General features: G+C 45.5%; 1 protein-coding gene across 1 annotated transcript in view; it reads right to left on the bottom strand.

The window, feature by feature from the left end:
- Positions 1-1,593: 1,593 nt before the first annotated feature.
- ABCA4 (ATP binding cassette subfamily A member 4) overlaps positions 1,594-19,672 on the bottom strand; it is a 128,570-nt gene continuing 110,491 nt past the window's right edge. Inside the window, exons 40-50 of the mRNA XM_054668016.2 lie at positions 19,543-19,672; positions 17,498-17,618; positions 16,982-17,044; positions 16,385-16,491; positions 14,192-14,333; positions 10,619-10,753; positions 9,765-9,868; positions 9,599-9,691; positions 6,633-6,882; positions 4,873-4,959; positions 1,594-2,001 (exon numbers count right to left, since the gene is read on the bottom strand). Coding sequence (XP_054523991.1) covers positions 1,996-2,001; positions 4,873-4,959; positions 6,633-6,882; positions 9,599-9,691; positions 9,765-9,868; positions 10,619-10,753; positions 14,192-14,333; positions 16,385-16,491; positions 16,982-17,044; positions 17,498-17,618; positions 19,543-19,672 — 1,238 coding nt within the window. The 3' untranslated portion in view covers positions 1,594-1,995. The remainder of the gene's footprint in view (positions 2,002-4,872; positions 4,960-6,632; positions 6,883-9,598; positions 9,692-9,764; positions 9,869-10,618; positions 10,754-14,191; positions 14,334-16,384; positions 16,492-16,981; positions 17,045-17,497; positions 17,619-19,542) is intronic.

Raw genomic sequence — 19,672 nt, 5'->3', positions numbered from 1 at the left:
ATTTTTCCTTAAGGGGGTGTGCAGATTTTACCTGCATTGACTCTTCCCAGTTCATGATGCCTTTCTGAAACCCTCACAGCCAAACAGAATGGCTGCTAAACCACCTCCCCTACGTAGTCTTTTTTTTCTTTTCTTTTCCTAAGCAGCCCCGAAGAGTGTAGTCTTCTTTCCTGTGATATTGCAGTTGCTAATTTAAATTATGAAACCAGCCAGGGTGCAGCAGTGTGATGCAAGCAGTGTGCTGGGCTTTCCCAACCTCTATCCTAGCCCTAGCTAAAATGGTCTTACAGTTTTGATCCTTGCTAAGTTAAAAGAAAAAGTCAACACCAGATGAAGCTGCGGGGTTACCAAAGTAGTTTTATAGTCTCTATGGGCAGTTGTTTGCCTAGCATCTAGAAGGTGCAAAGTGGCAAGCCAGGAGGTGTGCAGGACTTAAAGTTGTGTAGCCCTTGCCCTCTGTCTGCCTCTAAACAAGCACAAGACACTTCTTGCTGAAACAAAAATTTTAGCACCTTGTGCTCACTTTCTTCCTCATCCTCTTCTCAGCAACAGTTCCTGGGCCTCAGCATCTCTCCCCTTTTCCTCTTCCCTCACCCCGACTCCGGAGTCTATCCTCAGTATAATGAAAGCATGTTTACGACGAAGCCCATCTCTAGGTCATGGAGGGGAGACTGCCCTGACAAGGAAACCCACTTGTTCTCCTCATCCACAGTCTCTGGAAATGTTTGGTTTAAAATGATTATTTTCTGAATCTTGGTGAGCATTTATGTGAACTAGATGTCCATCTTCATTCCTTTTTATTTATTTATTTATTTTTAGATGGAGTCTTGCTCTGTCGCCCAGGCTGGAGTGCAGTGGCACAATCTCGGCTGACTGCAACCTCTGCCTCCTGGGTTCAAGCGATTCTCCTGCCTCAGCCTCCCGACTAGCTGGGACTACAGGCATGTGCCACCATGCTCAGCTAATTTTTCATAGTTTTAGTAGACATGGGGTCTCACTGTGTTAGTCAGGATGGTCTCGATCTTCTGATCTTGTGATCTGCCCACCTCAGGCTCCCAAAGTGCTGGGATTACAGGCGTGAGCTACTGCGCCCGGCCTTCATTCCCTTCTAACACCACTGCAGAAGATGCACATGGTAGCACTGCAGAAAAGGCACAGCAGCATGAGAATGAGGTCCTGACCTCTTCAAATGGTTACAAAGTCCTGTTGGGTCTCACGTCCAACCAAGGACCAACTCTCGCCTGTCCATGCCTCTTTGTCTCCTGTCCTAATTACACTTGTGAGGTAAACACTCAAATAAGCTGGGCAAACAGACATGAAACTTAAAGTCAGTAATACCCAGCTGACAATGGATAATGTTTACAGGCATTACTAGTTGGGTGTTTTCTTCAAACTCTACAAAGACTTGACATGGAACATTAAGACTAGTCCATTCACTTCCAACCTAGTGTTGCAGAATCTTGCCAGAATGAGCAGTCCTGAGGCAGTAACACTCACAGAAGTGCATGGGACTGACAAGGAGCTATGCACCCACCTAAAGAATGTCTAAAACTATACTAGGTGGGGCACACCAGGGAGACTGTGAATTAGGATAGTTTGTGATGAATGCATTTGCATTTTATTTTTCCATGAAAATCACACACAACGCAGACGCACAGACAAACATAAAGAAAAGCAGATATGCTTGAAATGAGAGCAATATGGAGGCCAAAGCTGCTAGTGGGATGGCCCGGGGTTTCTAGTTCTGGGGTCTGGAGAAGGATTTTGTATTTGTTTGGTTTCACCATCAGGTGTTCCAGGTGAGCAAGTCAGTTTCGGTTTCCTTCTGAAAGACCTCTTTCTGAATTCGCTGCACGCTCCTCGTGTGTTTGTTTTCTGCTGCAGTGGGGTCATTTACGCTGGCCAGTCCATTTGGATGACCATATGGGCACAGGCTCCTGCGCCTCCAGCTGCCCAGAGTTCCTTTCTGGCTGCAGGAACGAGTGGTGTGAAAGATCAGTCCTGTGGAAGGAGATCACATGGACTCGTGTCATCTTGGTTTTCTGAGATGCTGTACTACTTTTAGATTTCAAAAGCTAAACAGTTGTCAATCAATTTCTGAAGGGCACTCAGCTGAGGGCACTGTGATTCTGTCAGATCACCCAGGTTATGGGCCATCTTTCTCTCCTTCTCTACGAAATCTATGAATCAGGTCTCCCTGGTTCTGAGATCCAGGCATTTGTTACAAAGACACACATACGAGATGTGTGCATACATGCTTACATCCTGGGGGGAAGCTACACCCATGGTGCTGTTTCCAAGGGCTCTTACAGGGTCTTTTGGGGCTTTTTTAGCTTAAGAAAGTTACCATTATCTTAAAAGCCAAGAAATCCTAATTTAGGTCAGCCCTGAGGTATAGAATTCCCTTGACCACTTCCTGTAGGGGTGGCCCTGGGAAGCATGAAAGTATGACTGGGGGAGGGGAGAGATGAGAGCTGGAGTGCAGGATATTAGGCTCCAGATCAAAGCTTGGGCTTTGATTAATAAAGATGTCCATGTTCCTTGAGAAGCGGACACCAAGGTGACCTTTTTAACTGGAGAGATACTGTCTCCAGTTATAAAGTGTGGGTTGAATTCCTGAACCAATGCCCGCTGTGGGGCTGGGGTAGTGTGGGCGAGGAGGGGACTGGACAAAGGCCTGACCAGTCTAGACGAAATGTGGTTTATCCCATTATCTGATTTAAAATCACACATCCTCTTAAGAGGATGACTAACGCAGTTCTTAGGGCTGAGAACAGGATTTGAGGTGGTGCGAGGATCCCCATCAAGGCTGAGGGTACTTCAGAAACTTCTGAAACTAACACAAAGATATGAGTTATATGGGGGAACTGGAACAGTGTAAGAATAAGGATTAGAAATTGATCTGAGTTGTTCCTAATTTGGGAATGCACATGCGATGGTCACATAATTATTAACCTATTTAGGATGTTTCTAAGTTGTCTGATCATCTGTCACTACTTAATCTATTAACACCTTGACCCGCACTGGTTTTAATAACAGAGTATAAGATTGCATAAGACCTTATCCCAAAACATGTTTTCCAGGATGGAGTCCTTTGGAGAGTAAAAATGTTCTTGGTAAGCAAACGCTGATTTCTAGAGAAATATCTGTGTGGTCCTGGCTCACAATTTGGAGTTGTAAAGCCAATGGCCAGATGAACCTCCTGAAGTTCTCACATTTGCTTAGGAGCAAGTTGTAAATTCTCTCTAAAACTTCTTGAGAGAAATTGCCTTTTTCTTGTTTGAAGAATACTTTAAAGGAAATTATTTTGAAGTGGTATAATGTAAACAATAATATACTTACTATTATTTCATGACAGACATATACAATGCTATATGAAAGAATTTTTGCAAACCTTTGTAAAGATAGTATGTTGTAAAGTCAGAATTAGGTTTTGGATGAAAATTATCAGAAAAATATGCCAATAAGTGTGTTGCAGGTTTTCTAATCTTTGTGAATAAAAATGTAAAAAACACAATAGAAAAATGATCTCATCCAATAAGGGATAAAAGTTTGGAATTAACTGCTGTAGATCATAGAACATCAGCACCCCTGATGTTCTGCCTGGCCCAGAGGTGATGTGGTGGGATTAGTCCTTTAAGAGGGAACATGCCAGGCAGGGGTGGGGAGACCATTGGTAATTCTGGGAAACAATTTTGCTACCCAATTCTATATTCTGAGTTACAGAGTTATAAAAAGGATTTGCAACTGCAAGTGGTTTTTAAAAATAATTTTCAACTGATGTCAACAGCAATCACCAGATCTATAAATGGGAATCAGTGGCTGGAAGATCTCAGTAAAAGCAAACTTTCTGTAACTAAAGGAGCCTTTACTTAGGCATTTCTGGGCCCTCTGGCAGGTAAGGGGTGGGAAGACAAAGTCAGTTTTGCCAAGTAGCCATTAGGTCTCTGCTGGTCAAGAGGAAGGGAAAAAATTCATCACAAGCACTGCTTTAGACAGCAGTGTTTCAATCATTAGCTGTATTTGGTTTTTCTTGCAATCCAGAAACTGGGCAGAATAAAAACTTTATGGGGAAATAAGGTTTTTGCATATCCTTGCTTCTTGATTTGATTTGATTTACTCTCCAGGTAAGTCAGAAGAAAGTGGCTAATTCATCCCTCTACAATCCCAGGCTTAAGCCAAGGCATTGGGATGCTGGTGCCTCCTCCAGTACTTGCTCTAGCTCTCTCCTTCTTGGGTGGTGTGCTCCTTACATGGGGCACTGTGCCAGGGCAGGAACCTACAAGCACCTATTCCAAGAGTTATCACAAGCCAGGAGACATACCTCCTATTGCTTCTTTCTCCATCTTCTTGTAATTTTTATAAAGAATAAAGAGCCCTCTTCCTACAACAGATGCTATTCCTTGATCTAACCAAATGTGTCTGACACTGAAATGATGTGCCAGTTAAGTCCCTTCCCTTGAAACTCAAACACATGTCCAGACATAGATGTCAAGCACCCAAAACATTCTAATATTCTCTATTACCTTCTCTGCTCCTTATTCCCCAAATCCAAGCTTTTTTGCTGTAAGCAAAAACATGGGAAAGTTCTTTTCAAAAATGCTCTCCCATGCTATCCAGATGGTTTCCTGATTACAATAGGAACCCCTACAACTACTGAATGAAAAGTTCTTCAGCACAGAACACACAGTGGCAGGGACTTAGCAAGGATGTGATGAGGATGTGGTGGGGACTTGGTAGGGACCATGGTATGGGTGGGGCTCTCTGTAGGAGGCATATCTGAGCCTTGGAGCAACTCAAGCCCAATGAACCAGCTGGGCTCTGAGCCGAGGAGCTGCCTCAAGCTGTGGACTGCATAAGCAGCAGGGGTACCTGGCCTTGTCGACTGGCTCCAGCAGCTCGAGGGTGCAGAGGGAGGTCATGAATTTCAGTCTGCTGTTTAGCAAAATTTACAAACACCTGGAGGTAAGAGAAGAGCGAGATTAGGTAGATATTTCCAGGAAAACAGCACCCTACACCCACCTACCCACTTTGCTCTCTATTTTCCACAGTTCACATACAGCCCTGCTGGTATGGCTTGTGTCCTACCCGGGGGAGGCTGGCCCACTCACAGAAGCCTGGCCACCACTGCCCTGGTCAGAGCTAGCTTCTTAGACTAGACTCCTGAGTGATGCCACAGGAGTTCCTGCTGGAGGACTCAAGGGACTTGGGCACCAGACATTGGGGTAATCAAGGCAAGGCAGATTCTCAGCTAGCAGCATCCTAATAACTAAAAAAAAAGGTAATTGATCCCTGTTCAGCTCCTCATTGAGTGTGCAGGTGGCTCCTGCTCGTGCCTCCCTCTGCTTAATGCTGATGAGAAGGTGCAGGTGAGCCAGATCCTCAGGGGTTAAATGGAGACTTCTGTTTCCACTGCTTTACTGAACTGTCTCTAAAGATGTTTATTTTAAAACAAACATATATAAAAACACAAAACCCAGAAACAACCCAAATGTCTATCAATCAATGAATGAATAGATGGATGAACAAAATGTAGCACATATACGTACAAAGGAATATTATTCGGCCTGAAAAAGGAAGGAAATTCTGGCACATGATACAACACGGATGAACCTTGAGGACATTATGCTAAGTCCTTGCATAATAAGCCAGACACAAAAGGACAAACACTGTATGATTCCACTTATATGAGGTATCTATAGTAGTCAGAGCCTTAGAGACAGAAAGTAGAACAGTAGTTGCCAAGGGCGAGGGGGGCAGTAAGTGGTGAGTTAGTGTTTAATGGGCACAGATTTTCACTGAAGCAAGATGAAAGAGTTCTATCGGGGATGGTGGTAACGGTTGCACAACAATGTAAATGTACTTAGTACCACTGCACTGTGCACTTACACATGGTTGACATGGTCAATTTTATGTTATTATATTTTACCGCAATAAAAAATGTGATTACATTTTTAAAAACCACACATGGAATGCACGTTTATCAAAACTCACTAAACTGTACATTTAAAATAGGTGTTTTTGTTTTGTTTTGCTTTTTTGAGACAGGGGCTTGCTCTGTCACCCAGACTAGAGTGCAGTGGTATGAACACAGCTCATTGCAGCCTTGACCTCCTGGGCTCCAGCAATCTTCCTTCCTCAACCTCCCATGTAGATGGGACCACAGGCATGCACCACCACGCCTGGCTAATTTTCTGATTTTTTTTTTTTTTTTTTTTTTCTGTAGAGACAAAGTCTCACTTTGTTGCATGGGCCTGTCTTAAACTCCTGGGCTCAAGTGATCCTCCTGCCTTGGCCTCCCAAAGAACCTGTGTTTCATCGTATGTTAATTACACATCAATAAAGCTGATTTGAAGGAAAAACCACCACCACAAACAAGCAAGAATGAAATAACACACCATAGCATCACAGGGAAGGAAAATGTAAAAAAAAGAATCAATGAAGTTTCCTGATGACTAAAAAATATTGTTAGAAAACAATTTCTGATATATCAGCTTTTACCCCAATAAACAGAGGGCAAGAGTTTGTTAAAAATCGGGAATGTTATGCCTCCCTCTTATGGCAATTCCAACCCACACTGGGTGTTCTGGACCAGTCTTTGCTCAGCTCTCGGTGCCCCAGGGCCAACTTGCCTGGTCCAGTGTGGTCTGTGTGACTGAGTACTCCTCGATGAGCAGGCTGTCCTTGTGGGAGAGGAGGAGCTGGAAGATCCTCGCCAGGGAGGAGGAGGAGACCTGGAACTGGAGCATGTTGTAGTGCCTCTCCCTCTGCACACTGCCTGGGAAGTTCCCCTGGAAGAACTGCTCCACAGGGTTCAGGTCAGGAAGCAGGTCGTCCTTCGGGGATTTGATCTTCATTGTGACGATATAGCCGTCTCCAAATCTAGGGGATGCACACAGTGCAGGACAGGCCTCTGTTAGTGGTTGGGCCTAAGGTAATCCCAAAATAAGGAGTAGACTCATCAGAAATTTTGGGGATTAAGCCCAGCTTGGTGGCTCACACCTGAAATCCCAGCAATTTGGGAGGTAGAGGTGGGAGGATCACTTGAGCTCAGGAATGTAAGATAAGCCTGGGCAACAAGAAAGACCCTGTCTCTACGAAAATTAGCAGGGCATGGTGGCACATGCCTGTGGTCCCAGCTACTTGGGAGGCTGAGGCGGGAGGATCACTTGAGCATAGGAGGTCAAGGCTACAGTGAGCCATGATCATGCCACTGCACTCCAGCCTGGGTGACAGAGTGAGACCCTGTCTCAAAAAAACCGAAAAACAAGAAACAAACCCAAACAAGAACAACAAAAAAAGAAATACTGGGGATTAAAGGCCCATACCATAGACCTGTGTACATACTGAAAACTAGGAGAGAAAAACCATGGTAGTCCCTGGAGAAATCATTTGATACCAGTTTTTAGAGATCAAATGTCTGCATGGTAATGTGGGATAATCGTACTTGCTGAAGTCAAAGGTAGTTTTATTTATTTTATTTATTTTATTTTATGTTATGCTATTTTATTTTATTTTATTTGAGACAGTCTCACCGTTGCCCAGGCTGGAGTACAGTGGCGTGATCTTGGCTCACTGCAACCTCCGCCTCCTGGGTTCAAGCAATTCTCCTGCCTCAGTTTCCTGAGAGGCTGGAACTACAGGCACCTGCCACCACACTCGGCTAATTTTTTTTTTTTTTTTTGTATTTTTAGTAGAGACAGGGTTTCACTATGTTGGCCAGGCTGGTCTTAAACTCCTGACCTCAAGTGATCCGCCCGCCTTGGCCTCCCAAAGTGCTGGGATTACAGGCATGAGCCACCACGCCCGGCCTATTTTATTTTTTGAGACAGAGTCTTGCTGTTTCGCCCAGGCTGGAGTGCAGTGGTGTGATCTCGATTCACTGCAACCTCTGCCTTCTGAGTTCAAGCAATTCTTGTGCCTCAGTTTCCCGAGTAGGTGGGATTACAGGTGCATACCACCGTGCCCATCTAACTTTTGTATTTTTAGTAGAGACAGGGTTTCACCGTGTTGGCCAGGCTGGTCTTGAACTCCTGACCTCAAGTGATCCACCTGCCTCAGCTTCCCAAAGTGATAGGATTACAGGTGTGAGCCACTGCACCTGGCCGTCAAAGGTAGTTTTAGCCCAGTGTGGGGATCCCAAGACTGCCCATAAAGACACGTGGACCAGTGCATACTGAGTGGTGGTAAGGGCTGATGGGCCAGGTGGGAGCAAAGGCTCGGGAAGGCAGCACTTCCCTGAGGAAGCTTCCTGAAACAATGGAGCTGCTAGGGCTCGGGCCATTGGTGCTTTCTTTCTCCTTCAGCAGGATGGCTGGTTACCCTCACTTGGATGAGGGATGGTCCACCAGAGAGTGTGTGCACGGCTAGCGGGTGTCAGTACCCTATGCCCTGGTATCCTGTGTCAGTCATAACTGACTCCAAAGCTTCCTCCACAGTCTAGGGCTGTTCTCCTCTGCAGTAAGATGCAGAGGAGAAAGGCTGTTTACCTTTCAGCTCCAGAAAACTCACCATCCCTCCACACAGGGAACACTCCCCTCTCACCCCCTCTATCATGGAGATATTGAGGAGTTAGAGGGAAAGGAATAGGAGAACTTCCCTTTCTCCAGCAGTTGGACACAGGAAGTTGCTGACACAGGTCTGGTGACCTGACATGCTGCTATTTCTATAGATATCTATGCAGTGTCCAAGTTGTAGTTGCTCAATAAATCATGGGTCAAACGTCCACTTGCCACAAGCAGCTAATCTATTAGACCTTTCTCTCAATTATTTATCTGCTCTGACACATATGAAAGGATGACATCTTCTGTGTAACACCCTCCTGTGGGTGCATGAGGATTATGCACCTCAGCATAGATAAGGTGGGTTATGTGCTGTTCCTCCCACCAACCAGCTTAGTGACTTATATTCTGAGCTCTTAATAAGTGTTTGTTAAATAAATGAGTAATTGTAACTCTGCTCTTTTCTAGGTTATAAAGCATATCAGAATGTGAATGAGCATGGCAATATGCTGATAATCTTAAACTGTTAGCTTTGGCATGCAAACTCTTAATAATAAGGAATTATCTACAATAGTTTACAATGTGTGGGTACAGGATAAGGATAATCCTATTCAAGATTACTGGCATTGTTGGTTTGTCATATAACAGATGGTCTTTTTTCAAACTCAAAAGCATACAATATTCTAAAAACAAAGATGGGTCCTCAAGTCAGTTGGTCTCCTAACCATTCCTACATTGGAGTGGACTCTTAGTAAATAGGCCACAGGTCCCGGATCTGTTGGGATAAGTGGTGGAATATTGAGGCAGTGGTAGCGGCCCTCCCTCATCCCAGCCAGGCTCTGCATGCATCCTGATCAGACGCCCCATCCAGAGACTTGGGCGAGTCTTCGACCACAGGAAATTAGGCCAATATAGAGGAGTTTCTTATCAGCATGATGGCCTTCTCCATCTGCTGCTGGAGAATGAGGCCCAGCCACCACCTGCCTCTGCCCCAGGGGATGACGGAGCAGCAGGACTCTTCCAAGTGTCAATGGAGAACACAGGATCCAGGTGGATCCACAGAAGGCAACAAGGGGCACGCCCAACCATCTGCTTACTTGGACTTGAGATGCTGAATGGTACCCATACATCGAAAGGCGCCCTTTACCATGATGGCCAGCCGGGTACACAGCGCCTCACATTCTTCCATGCTGTGGGGCAGGAGAGAGGAGGTGAGCAGGAGAGGATTCCCACCCACCTTCCCCAGCCCTGGGAATCTCTTGCCTGTGGGATGTGAGGACCACAGCCCTCCCTTCTCTGATGATGCTCACGATGACGTTCCACAGCATGCGGCGTGCCTGGGGGTCCATCCCTGTGGTGGGCTCGTCCTGGGGCGTGGAGAGAAGGTTGGGGGCACAGGCTGGGAGCTGGCCCTTCTGATTACTGCTTCCCCCTGGGCTGGCTCCCCTGTGGAGGATGAGCTGACAGAAGGCGCACACAGTCACTCCCCTCACTTGAGCAAGACGGGTACCCTGGTGTAGGGTACGGAAGGCAGGAGGTGGATCCAAGAGTAAAGAAGCGTGGCGTCCATCCTGGGCCCATTTCAGCCCACGAGGGGATTAAAGTGGATTAAGGCAATGACAGAATTCTCCTCAAAAAAAGAAAATCCTGCAATTACATTTGTCAGAAGGCAGGGAGGTCACTCAGGTCACTTCCTTGGTTCCCGCTATGTCCTGTGCCCTCATGATCCTTGGGCTGCGTGGGCATGGCCTCAGGCCTGGCCTGGCTCGGCTCAGGAGCCTTTGACCCAGCTCAGTGCTCCTGTATGGGGACCAGACACCAACAGGCCGCAGAATGGGCTGAACTTCCCGGCTGTGAGCCGATGGCCCCACAGGAGACATCCTGGGAACGCAGGATGTGCGCAGTCCCAAGTCAAGGCTGTGCCATGACTTGTTTTTCTCCAGAGCTGTGTGAACCAAACACTGGGCTGATCGCTCAAAATGAGCAACACAGGAAACAGTCCAGACTAAAGCCAAACTGCTGCAGTTTCTAAATCTGCCGACCCATAACCTATTTCCCCAACCCAAGAGACCCAGCACTTGGTTTAAGCCCTTGGTGCGGCCCAAGCCCGCAGTTACCAGCAGCACCAGCGGTGGGCAGCCAATGAGTGCGATGGCTGTGGAGAGTTTCCGCTTGTTGCCCCCACTGTACGTGCCAGCCAGGCAGTCGGCGTAGACAGTCAGGCCCAGGCTCTTAATACTCCAGTTTGCAACCTAGGGAAGAGAAAGAAATGCCATTTGGAGAAGACAAGCAAACACCCCAAACCTCCCCCAGTTCAAAGCCTTGGGCTCCCAGATCTCACGCCTCCAGAATAAAATCCCCAGCTAGGCTGAAACAGGCTCCTGCTGGCTCCTGTCCTCTGGCATGTGCTTCAGGCGCCAGACAGGGGCTCTTTCACTCTGTGTCTTGGATCCCAGGGTGGCCTAGTCTGCTCAGCATCTGTTGGGTGTAGCCCCCTGGGAAATGGACTTCAGCCTTACAAAGAGCAAGACAGTGGGTCTCGCCCAGCGTCCTGGACCATGGCTAGCAGTGGAGGAGGAAGGCTCTGTTTGAGAAGATGGTGAGTCCCAGACCTGTTGATCCCACCCGTCAAGAGGGTTACACCCAAAGCCTTGTGCATCCGACACATACCTATGGAGCACTGACCATACGCCAGGCACTGAACCAGGCACTGGGGAACAATGTGAACACAGCCATTGCTGCTGTCCTCAGACTGCGGGGAGGTGGCAGTCAAAATAAACAGAATACTGGCAGATCGTGACAGTGCTGTGAGGGAACGATGACAGAGACACCAGGTGTGTGTGCACATGCGCAGGAGGGGATCTAGGGAAGCCACTGGAGACAAGCTCACCATACTTCTGCCTTCTGTACTAGTCCCCCGTGCCTGGAATGTTCCTCTCTAGGTGTGCACGTGGCTCCTTCTCTCACCTCTAGTTCTTCATTCAGGTTCTCTCCTCTGCAGGCTCTCCCTGGGCCACCCTACCTCAAAGTGCAAACCCTGCCCCAGCAGTTCCTCCCTGCATTAATTTTCCCTGAGGACTTTTCACTCTCTAATGTACTGGATATTTTACCTATTTAGCTATAGATCGTCTATCCCTCCCACAGAATGTAAGCTCCATTTTTAACTTTTTATTTGGAAATAGTTTCAAACTCACACAAACATATAGGAATAAAAATAGTTCATAGAATTATTAACTAATAAACCCTTCTCTCTCACACACACACAATTTTTTGTGACCCATTTGAGGGTAAGTTACTCATCACAGCCCTTCACTCCTAAATACTTCAGGGCACATTTCCTAAGAATAGAGATCTTCTCTTACATAACCACAGTACATTATCAATGTCAGTAAACTTAATGTTATGATACATTTACCTAATCTACTGTTCATAGTTCAGTTTTGTCAGTTGGTCCAATAATATCCTTCTATCATTTTTTTTCTCTTCTGCACAAGATGTAGTCTATTGTCTGTTATTCAGTCATTATGCGTGTTTAGCCTCCTGTGATCAGAGATATTTCCATAGCTCTTTCTTTGTCTTTTATGACTCTTATATTTTTGAAGAATACAGTCTCCTTTTTTTTTTAAGGAATATTCCTTCTTTGGAGCTTGTCAGATGTTTCCTCATGATAAGATTCAGGTTACATATCTACAATCTGAACTCTACATAAGTGAAATCGTGTCCTTCACAGGGTATCACATCTCGGGGAATGAGATGTCCATCTGCCCCTTATGGTTAATTTTGATCACCCAGTTAAGGTGCTAATTTCTCCATTGTAAAATTATTATGTTTCTCCCTTGTAACCAATAAGCAATCTGTACAGAGATACTTTCATTTCTTTAAAATTATATTAGTATTATTTTAAGAGACAGAGTCTTGCTCTGTTTCCCAGGCTGGAGAGCAGTGGCTTGATCACAGCTCACTGCAGCCTCAACCTCCCGGGCTCAAGCATTCCTCCCGCCTCAGCCACCTGAGTAGCTGGGACTATAGGCATGCACCACCAGGCCCAGCTAATTTGTTTGCTAATTTTTTGTAGAGACAGGGTCTCCCTATGTTGCACAGGCTAATCTGGAACTCCTGGGCTCAAGCGATCTTCCTACCTTGGCCTCCCAAAGTGCTGTGATTACAGGTGTGAGCCACCATGCCCAGCCCGTTATTTTTTTTTTAAAAGCACTTCCTTACTTTCTGGCATAAGATATTCCAGGTTCATTTTATACCTATGCCATTCCAGCCCTGGAATTTATCATTTATTGGAGGAATCAGGGTTACTTTTAGTGGGAATGTTATTAAGACAAAAGTCTGAGTGCTAAGTGTGCTCATGGCTACTGGGGTGTTTTTGCTTCTTGAGCCTTTCAGAAGACAGATACACACATGCAAATATATGTCTATATATACATGCCTATGTGCATGAAACATGAACACATCTGCATGCACCCACAAACACAAGCATATAAATATTCCTGAATTCCCAGTGCTATCTCCAGTTCCTATCCATGACCTCACAGTTCTTTCTTGCTTTTGCCTTTTCCATATTTGTAAGTCCCTTCTTCCACAGTGAGAATTCTGGGTCCCAATAACATCAAGACATTTATTAATTTATTTAATCCTGTAACACATCTAAAATTTTCAGAATCACTTTGCCTATACCACTATAAAAAACAAACTAAAAAGAACTCAGAAATTATTTGTAGTTCTTCTCCCCCACTCCACCCTGCCCAAGAATGAGGATATAGAGTCAAACACTGTGTTCAGCAGTTGTTTGTGTTAGCTCTATCCCCCTTTTGCAAGATTATGAGATTTATTTGAAATAAAATTGGGTTACTTTATTTAGTTTGCTGTCAGTGTTAGGTTTTCTTTTTGTTTTCAGTTTTGCCTACTTCCCATTCTTACTGATGTTTTTTGAATATGTGGAACATTAACATGCTTCCAAAAATTAAAACTATACAAAAATATATCCCCAGAAGTACTGTTTCCTCCCATTTTTCTTTCTTCCCATTTTCTTCTTGTTGATCACCAAATTCATTGTTTTCTGGTTTATCCTTTCTACGTTCTATTTGCAAAGGTAAGCAGACATACGTTTACTTTCTTGTTTTCCCTTCTTTCTTACATACAAAGTAGCGTCCTATATGTTCTGTTTTCCACTTTGCTTTTTATCATTTAACAGTATTTACTGGAAATATCTCCATATCAGTTTACTGAGACTTTTCTTCTTCTTTTTTATAGTTGCATAAGACTTTATTGTGTGTCTGTACCATAAATTATTCAGCCAATCTACAATGACTAAACATTTAGGTAACTTCCAGCATTTTGCAATTACAAATGCAATGGATCACCTTATACATATTCATTTTGCACTGTGGGAGATGCATCTTCAGGATAAACTCTTAGACGTGTGATTGCTGAGTCAGAGGATAAATGCATACAACATTTTGTTAGATATGAGAGTGGGGATTTTTTTTTGTCTGTCTTGTTCTCTGCTATACTCCTGGTTTCTAGAACAGTACTTGGCACACAGTAGACACATAGTAAACATTTGTTGGAATGAATGAATGAATAGCACCCTTCAGTTTCTCATCTCCAAGAGAATGCACTCTCATGAAACAGGCTTGTAATTAACCAGACTCCTATGGCCACAACAAAACATTTTTCACCTTTTCGATTTCTTCTGCTGGTACACCTCGAAGCCGGGCATAAAGGTAAAGATGTTCTCGTCCTGTGAGCAGCTCATCGATTGCATCAAACTGAGGACAGTAGCCCATATTTTGATGGACTTCAGAAATATTGGTTAAAATACTGCAAGAAAAAAAGCAATTACTAAGTATCCTTCAAGGAGTGGAGGGATGACCATAAAGCTAGGGCTGGAGAAGCTTCTGCCAACGGGAAAAGGAAGCTGCTTCTTCTCTTCTCCTATTTGGCTTCAGAAATGCATGGGATATTTGGGAATCACAACAGGGGCCCTTCAGTTAGAAACTGAATCCTGTCAGATTCTTCCATGTTTCCATGTCTAGGATTAATTGAATCCCTGTTACGCCAAAAGTCAGCTTTCATTTTGGATCAGATCACCTCACATGTGAGTTTAAAAACAGAGGGAAGATCAGGTTTAAGAAAATGATTCATGATTTATCAATAATTTTCAGACATTTGGGAAGTAACTAGAAAAGATGGATGTGTCCCGATGGAAGTAAACTTCTCTATCTGTATTTATTGGCAAAGATAGCAATGAAAGAGGAGCCAGTCAGATAACTACCCACAGTGAGAGGCCTGCAGGGAGCAGGGGTAGAGTGAGTTGGGTTCCACCAACTCCCTTTGGCTAATATATTCACCCCCACTAAAAAATATATTGCCAAGATGGAAAATAAACTATACATAGACATTTAGTCTAATCTCATCCTTTTCTTCTTATAGCTTAGGGTCTATGAATAAAGGATGGATGATATAGGATGGTACAGAGAGACCATTACAGTTCCCCACAATGACAAAAGCCACCAAAGGCATGGCTGGGCCAATTAAAACTACTCAGGGAAGCAAGTAGGGTACGTTTCCAAATTAGTGGGAGCTACCCTACCATATAATCCCAATTCTGTGTCTTAAGCCTATAGTTTCTTTCTAGCGTCCAGCTCAGTTTTACCTTCTGGATGTCAGACTGTGCCTCACTTGGACACAGTTGTAACTTGATGTCTCATAAATGTGCTCATGGAAAATTCTATGATATCTTTCCCCTGCCATGGTATGATATCTCTACCCTGCCATGACTCCTTTTGTCACCATGAGGAAGTCATCTGCGTGGTCACTTGCAGGTGAAGCTGGATCTGTTGAGATGGACTCAGCCATGACCTGGCTTAACCCCTGCCTGTCCCTTTTCTGTAAACCCAGTAGGGCTGGCTATGGAGGCCAAAGAATCAAATTCATCCTGACTGAGCCAGTGAAGCGTGCTCAGGACTCGTCCTGCCCACTGGGCATTGGGCCATGCTGAGGATGGCTTTCAGGAGAGAGAAAGAGGCCCCAGTCAAGCAGATGCTGGACAGATGTCAGCAGCACCTAACTCCACTTATAAACCAGGGCAGAGGCTTCCTCTGGGCACCTCTATTGTGTGTGCTGAAGTTTTACTGTTCAAGCTTTTCCTGCAGCCAGGAAAGAGGCAGACAAGTGAGAGCTCATCCTCTCTGTCCTGCCCGTAGGGGACCAGTCTGTTTAAACACATTTTATTACAGAGAGCAGCAGTCACCCTCCAGAATCCAAGGGCACACGCCAGTTTTCCCTCTATGCTCCTTGGTCTGGCAAAGCCAAATATCAGCCTACAAATAGCCAATGCAGGTTAGGCTACCCCAAAGGCCCATGCATGAGCCCCTATCTAGAAACTCAACCCAGAGGAAGGATTCTTCATTCATCACAGGGGTTCTTAACCTGGGATTCAAGAGCTCCTGCAGGATCATAAATGTGACCTAGGGCTCAGTAAACTCCCTGAAACGTTTTGCAAAAATGTGTGGAGGGAGGTAATGGGAAGCAATGGTGCATTTTTACAGGAATAGGCTACAAATATTCATCAGATGCTTAAAAGGTTCCATGACCTCTAAGAGATTAAGAACCACACACTTAGTGCTTCCCAGGTCTTTCCAAGAATCCATCCCAACAGAGGAATCTCTTAACTATCACAATTCAGTTCACTTTTCCATTGGGTCTATGTGTTGGGCTTTTTGGGCCATGCTCTCTGGGAGGCCTCCTTCTCTGTACAGATCTTTCAGGGCCTCAGAGCCACCCTACTATAGGGTCTGATGATCACCCTTCCTATTCTTCTCACAGGACCTGTGAGAGACTCCCTGAGACAGGAGGAGCAGGATACTCACCTCTTGCCTGCTACGGTGGCATCCCCTGAGGTCACTGTGGTGTCCCCAGTGAGCATCTTGAATGTGGTTGTTTTGCCGGCACCATTCACTCCCAGGAGGCCAAAGCACTAGGAGAAAACACAGAGCTAGCCTGGCCCTAGAGACCAAGAAGGTCTAAAATGTCAGGCCCCAGGGTAAGTGTGTGAGCTGGGGGAGGAATTTTAGACCTGGGCTGCCATCAGAGGCCACAAGCCATGTGTGGCTACTGAGCACTTGAAACACATCTAAGTCCCAATTGACACGGGCCCTGAGTGTAAAGATTCAAAGACTTAAAAACAACGAGAAATTGTCAAATATTTCATTAATAAGGTTTTCTATTAATTACATTTTGAAATAATATTTTGGTTATATTGAGTAAAATAAAAAATACTAATGAAATTAATTTTACCTATTTTCTTTTTACTTTTCTCATGTGGCTAGTGGAAGATTTAAAATTACATATGTGACTTGCATTATGGCATTGTGTTCCTATTGAATAGCTCTGCCTTATGGGGAGGAGAGGCAGGCACAAGAGCTGATGTTCAGAAGCCTTTCACACGTGGTCTGCAGAGCACCCACCTCTCCAGGGCGAACTCCGACACACAGCCTGTCCACTGCTGGGCTGGAGGTGCCTGGATAAATCTGCAAGATACGAAGAAACCGGACTGAGAACTGAGACAGGGTTAGAGCAAGGAGGGGAAGAGGGAACAAAGAGCAAAGGATGGTTTAGGAGAAAACTACCAGCACTAGGAGGTTACATATTGACATGGGCAGGCACAGAGGTGTGGTGAGTACTGAGACATCCCGAAGCTGACCCATGCTCTGCAGAAACAGAACACAGAAAAGGGAGTGATGCTCAGCTGGAGTGATTCTCACTGAGGCCCTGTGTCAGTGCCCAAGATGAATAGCAGGGAACACACATTGGAATTAGATGTTCTTGGAAGACGAGTTATAACACAGGGATGATGACCCTACATAAAATTGGGAACCAAATTGCTTGCATAAGCATATCAACTGTTCTACAGAAGGAAAATGGCAACATCATGCCAACTGTGGATCTAACCAGCACCTCCAAACTCATACCCATTCCCTTGCCTTGGTTAGTTCATGTAGCCTTAAGATGTCAGTTTTATTTCCACCAGTAATAATTCTTTGTCTTTCTTCAGCCACATCATCATCTTCATCAACAATGGGCTCCTTAGTGGGCTCAGCAATCCTAGATGAAGAAAAGGGGTCAGGATTGGGCTGGCTGTACAGTGTCCTTGGCACTGTCCTTTCCATGGGACCTCTCTTCCACTTCCTTGCTTCTGCTTCCTTCTGGGCTTCCATCCTTTAAGACTTAAATTCTAAAAAGGGCTCCCAGCAGGAGAGGCATTAGGCATTAGGTAGAGAGGTCAGGTGCTCATGTCCAGAGTCAGCCTTGGGTTCCAGTCCTGGCCTCCTCATGTGTGATCTTGGGCATTGGACCTCTCTGAACCTTGCCTACTTCAACCATGTGGTGAGGAGGGTAACAATACCTGTCTCATAGGATTGTGCTGAAGATGAACTCAGCACAGTGCCTGGCACAGAGTTAAGACTCAGGGCCTGGGATCACCGTCAGGACTAAAACGCTTCCTCTACGGCAAGCACTCAGTAAGGGGTAGTTACTAACCTCCGAGCCTCCCACTTCCTCCAGTCTGCCCTGCCAACTCCACCTTTCCAAAACAGAGTTGTCATCAGGCCACCTCATGCCTCAAAACCTTCTGTCGTTCCCCATCAGCTGTAGGTTGAAGCCCTCCCTCTGCAGCTGTAGTTACAGCCCTGCAATCCAGCCCCACCTACCCTTCTCACTTACCTCTTGCACTAACTCCTCTGTCAGCAATTGGCATCTCCCCCTGGTTCCCAGTCCTATTGGTCATTCCCGTCTCCCAGCCTCCGCATGTGTTTCCAGTCCCTCAATGTTCTCCTCCTCCTGCCCCACCAAATGGAATCTTCCCCATTCTTAAAGACACAGCCTCTTCTTTGAAACCCTCCCTGACCTTCTGGAAGCCAGGGACTATGGTGTACTTCTCTGGTCCTCTTTAGGCCCTAAAGCAGGCAGGACTCATTCAAATGTGTTGACATCAGAGTTTGAAGCTAATGAGTCAATTTGGGTAGTCAACCTCCTGACCTGCTCTCTCCCACACAAAGGCCTCTAAAAGGTATGGCCAAGGCTGCAGAAAGGGTCTGCAGGGGCTGAGGGTGCCAAGGACAACAATTCCTGACACTGTCTCCCATAACTAGAACTGCTTGTGTATCCTGTTTCATCAGGCGTGTGTTGACACCTGTGATCTCATTCACCTCTCACAGTCCTGTGAGTAGAAAGGCAGATTCATTTCCAATAAATCAATTCCCTGTGGATCAAAACATAAAACCAAGTCCTTGGAATCTATTTACAGGTGACCACACTCAGCCTGAGAGGAGGAAAAGTTAAGAAACAAAACACTATTGGGGAAAGCTTGCTAGGAAGGGCTGCTGCTTGGCAATTCAGGCCCCTGGGTGAGGACAATAAAGGTAGGACTGGATTGCAGAGGGGAGTGAGGCAGGGGCCCACCCAGCTTCAGGAAGAGCCTGCGGAAGAATGGCAATTGCCAGCTAACCTGGCATTTGAGAAGCCCTGGTCAAAAGTCAGGGTTGGCAGCTACCCACCTTCCTCCAGGAGTGGGGGGTCGTGATCACTGCCCGCACCCCTCCACATGGCTCCCATATTACTCCCAGCTCCCAAATCTCTAATTAGCAAAGGGGCCTACTGTGTCCTTTCTCTCATAAATACATTAGTCTATTTCCTAGTACTTTGGATAGCCTGTAACCATTGTTATTTGCAATACTATCATCTAATCAAAATACACATTTGGTAATTAAATGAGAAGGATTAAATATCAGCAATTGAAATTAATAGCACTGCATTTTAAATATTTTAAAGTGGATGCTTTTCACATATTTGAATGTGCCTATTTTAACCCAATCCTCTACTTGTATTATTGGAGAAAAGCCAGGCTTTGAGAATGTAGAAAAAACATTGTGGAGTGGGGCTCCTGAGGAAAGAAATGACCATGTGGGTATAAGGTCCAGTTCTGGATGCCCTGAGCTGCCCACTGGCCCAGGATGTGGCATGGACGTACCATTGGGAGAGGAAGAAGTGGCGCTGGACCAGGAGGGTCAGGAGGAAGTACACCACCCCTTCCACCACCATGGCAAACAGGTTCTTCCCAATCAGGTCCCAGTGGAACGGATTTGCAGAGTGCTCCTCAC

Source organism: Pan troglodytes, chromosome 1, assembly GCF_028858775.2.
Source record: "Pan troglodytes isolate AG18354 chromosome 1, NHGRI_mPanTro3-v2.0_pri, whole genome shotgun sequence".
Lineage (NCBI taxonomy): Eukaryota > Metazoa > Chordata > Mammalia > Primates > Hominidae > Pan > Pan troglodytes.
This window is presented reverse-complemented; position numbering and strand designations above follow the sequence as displayed.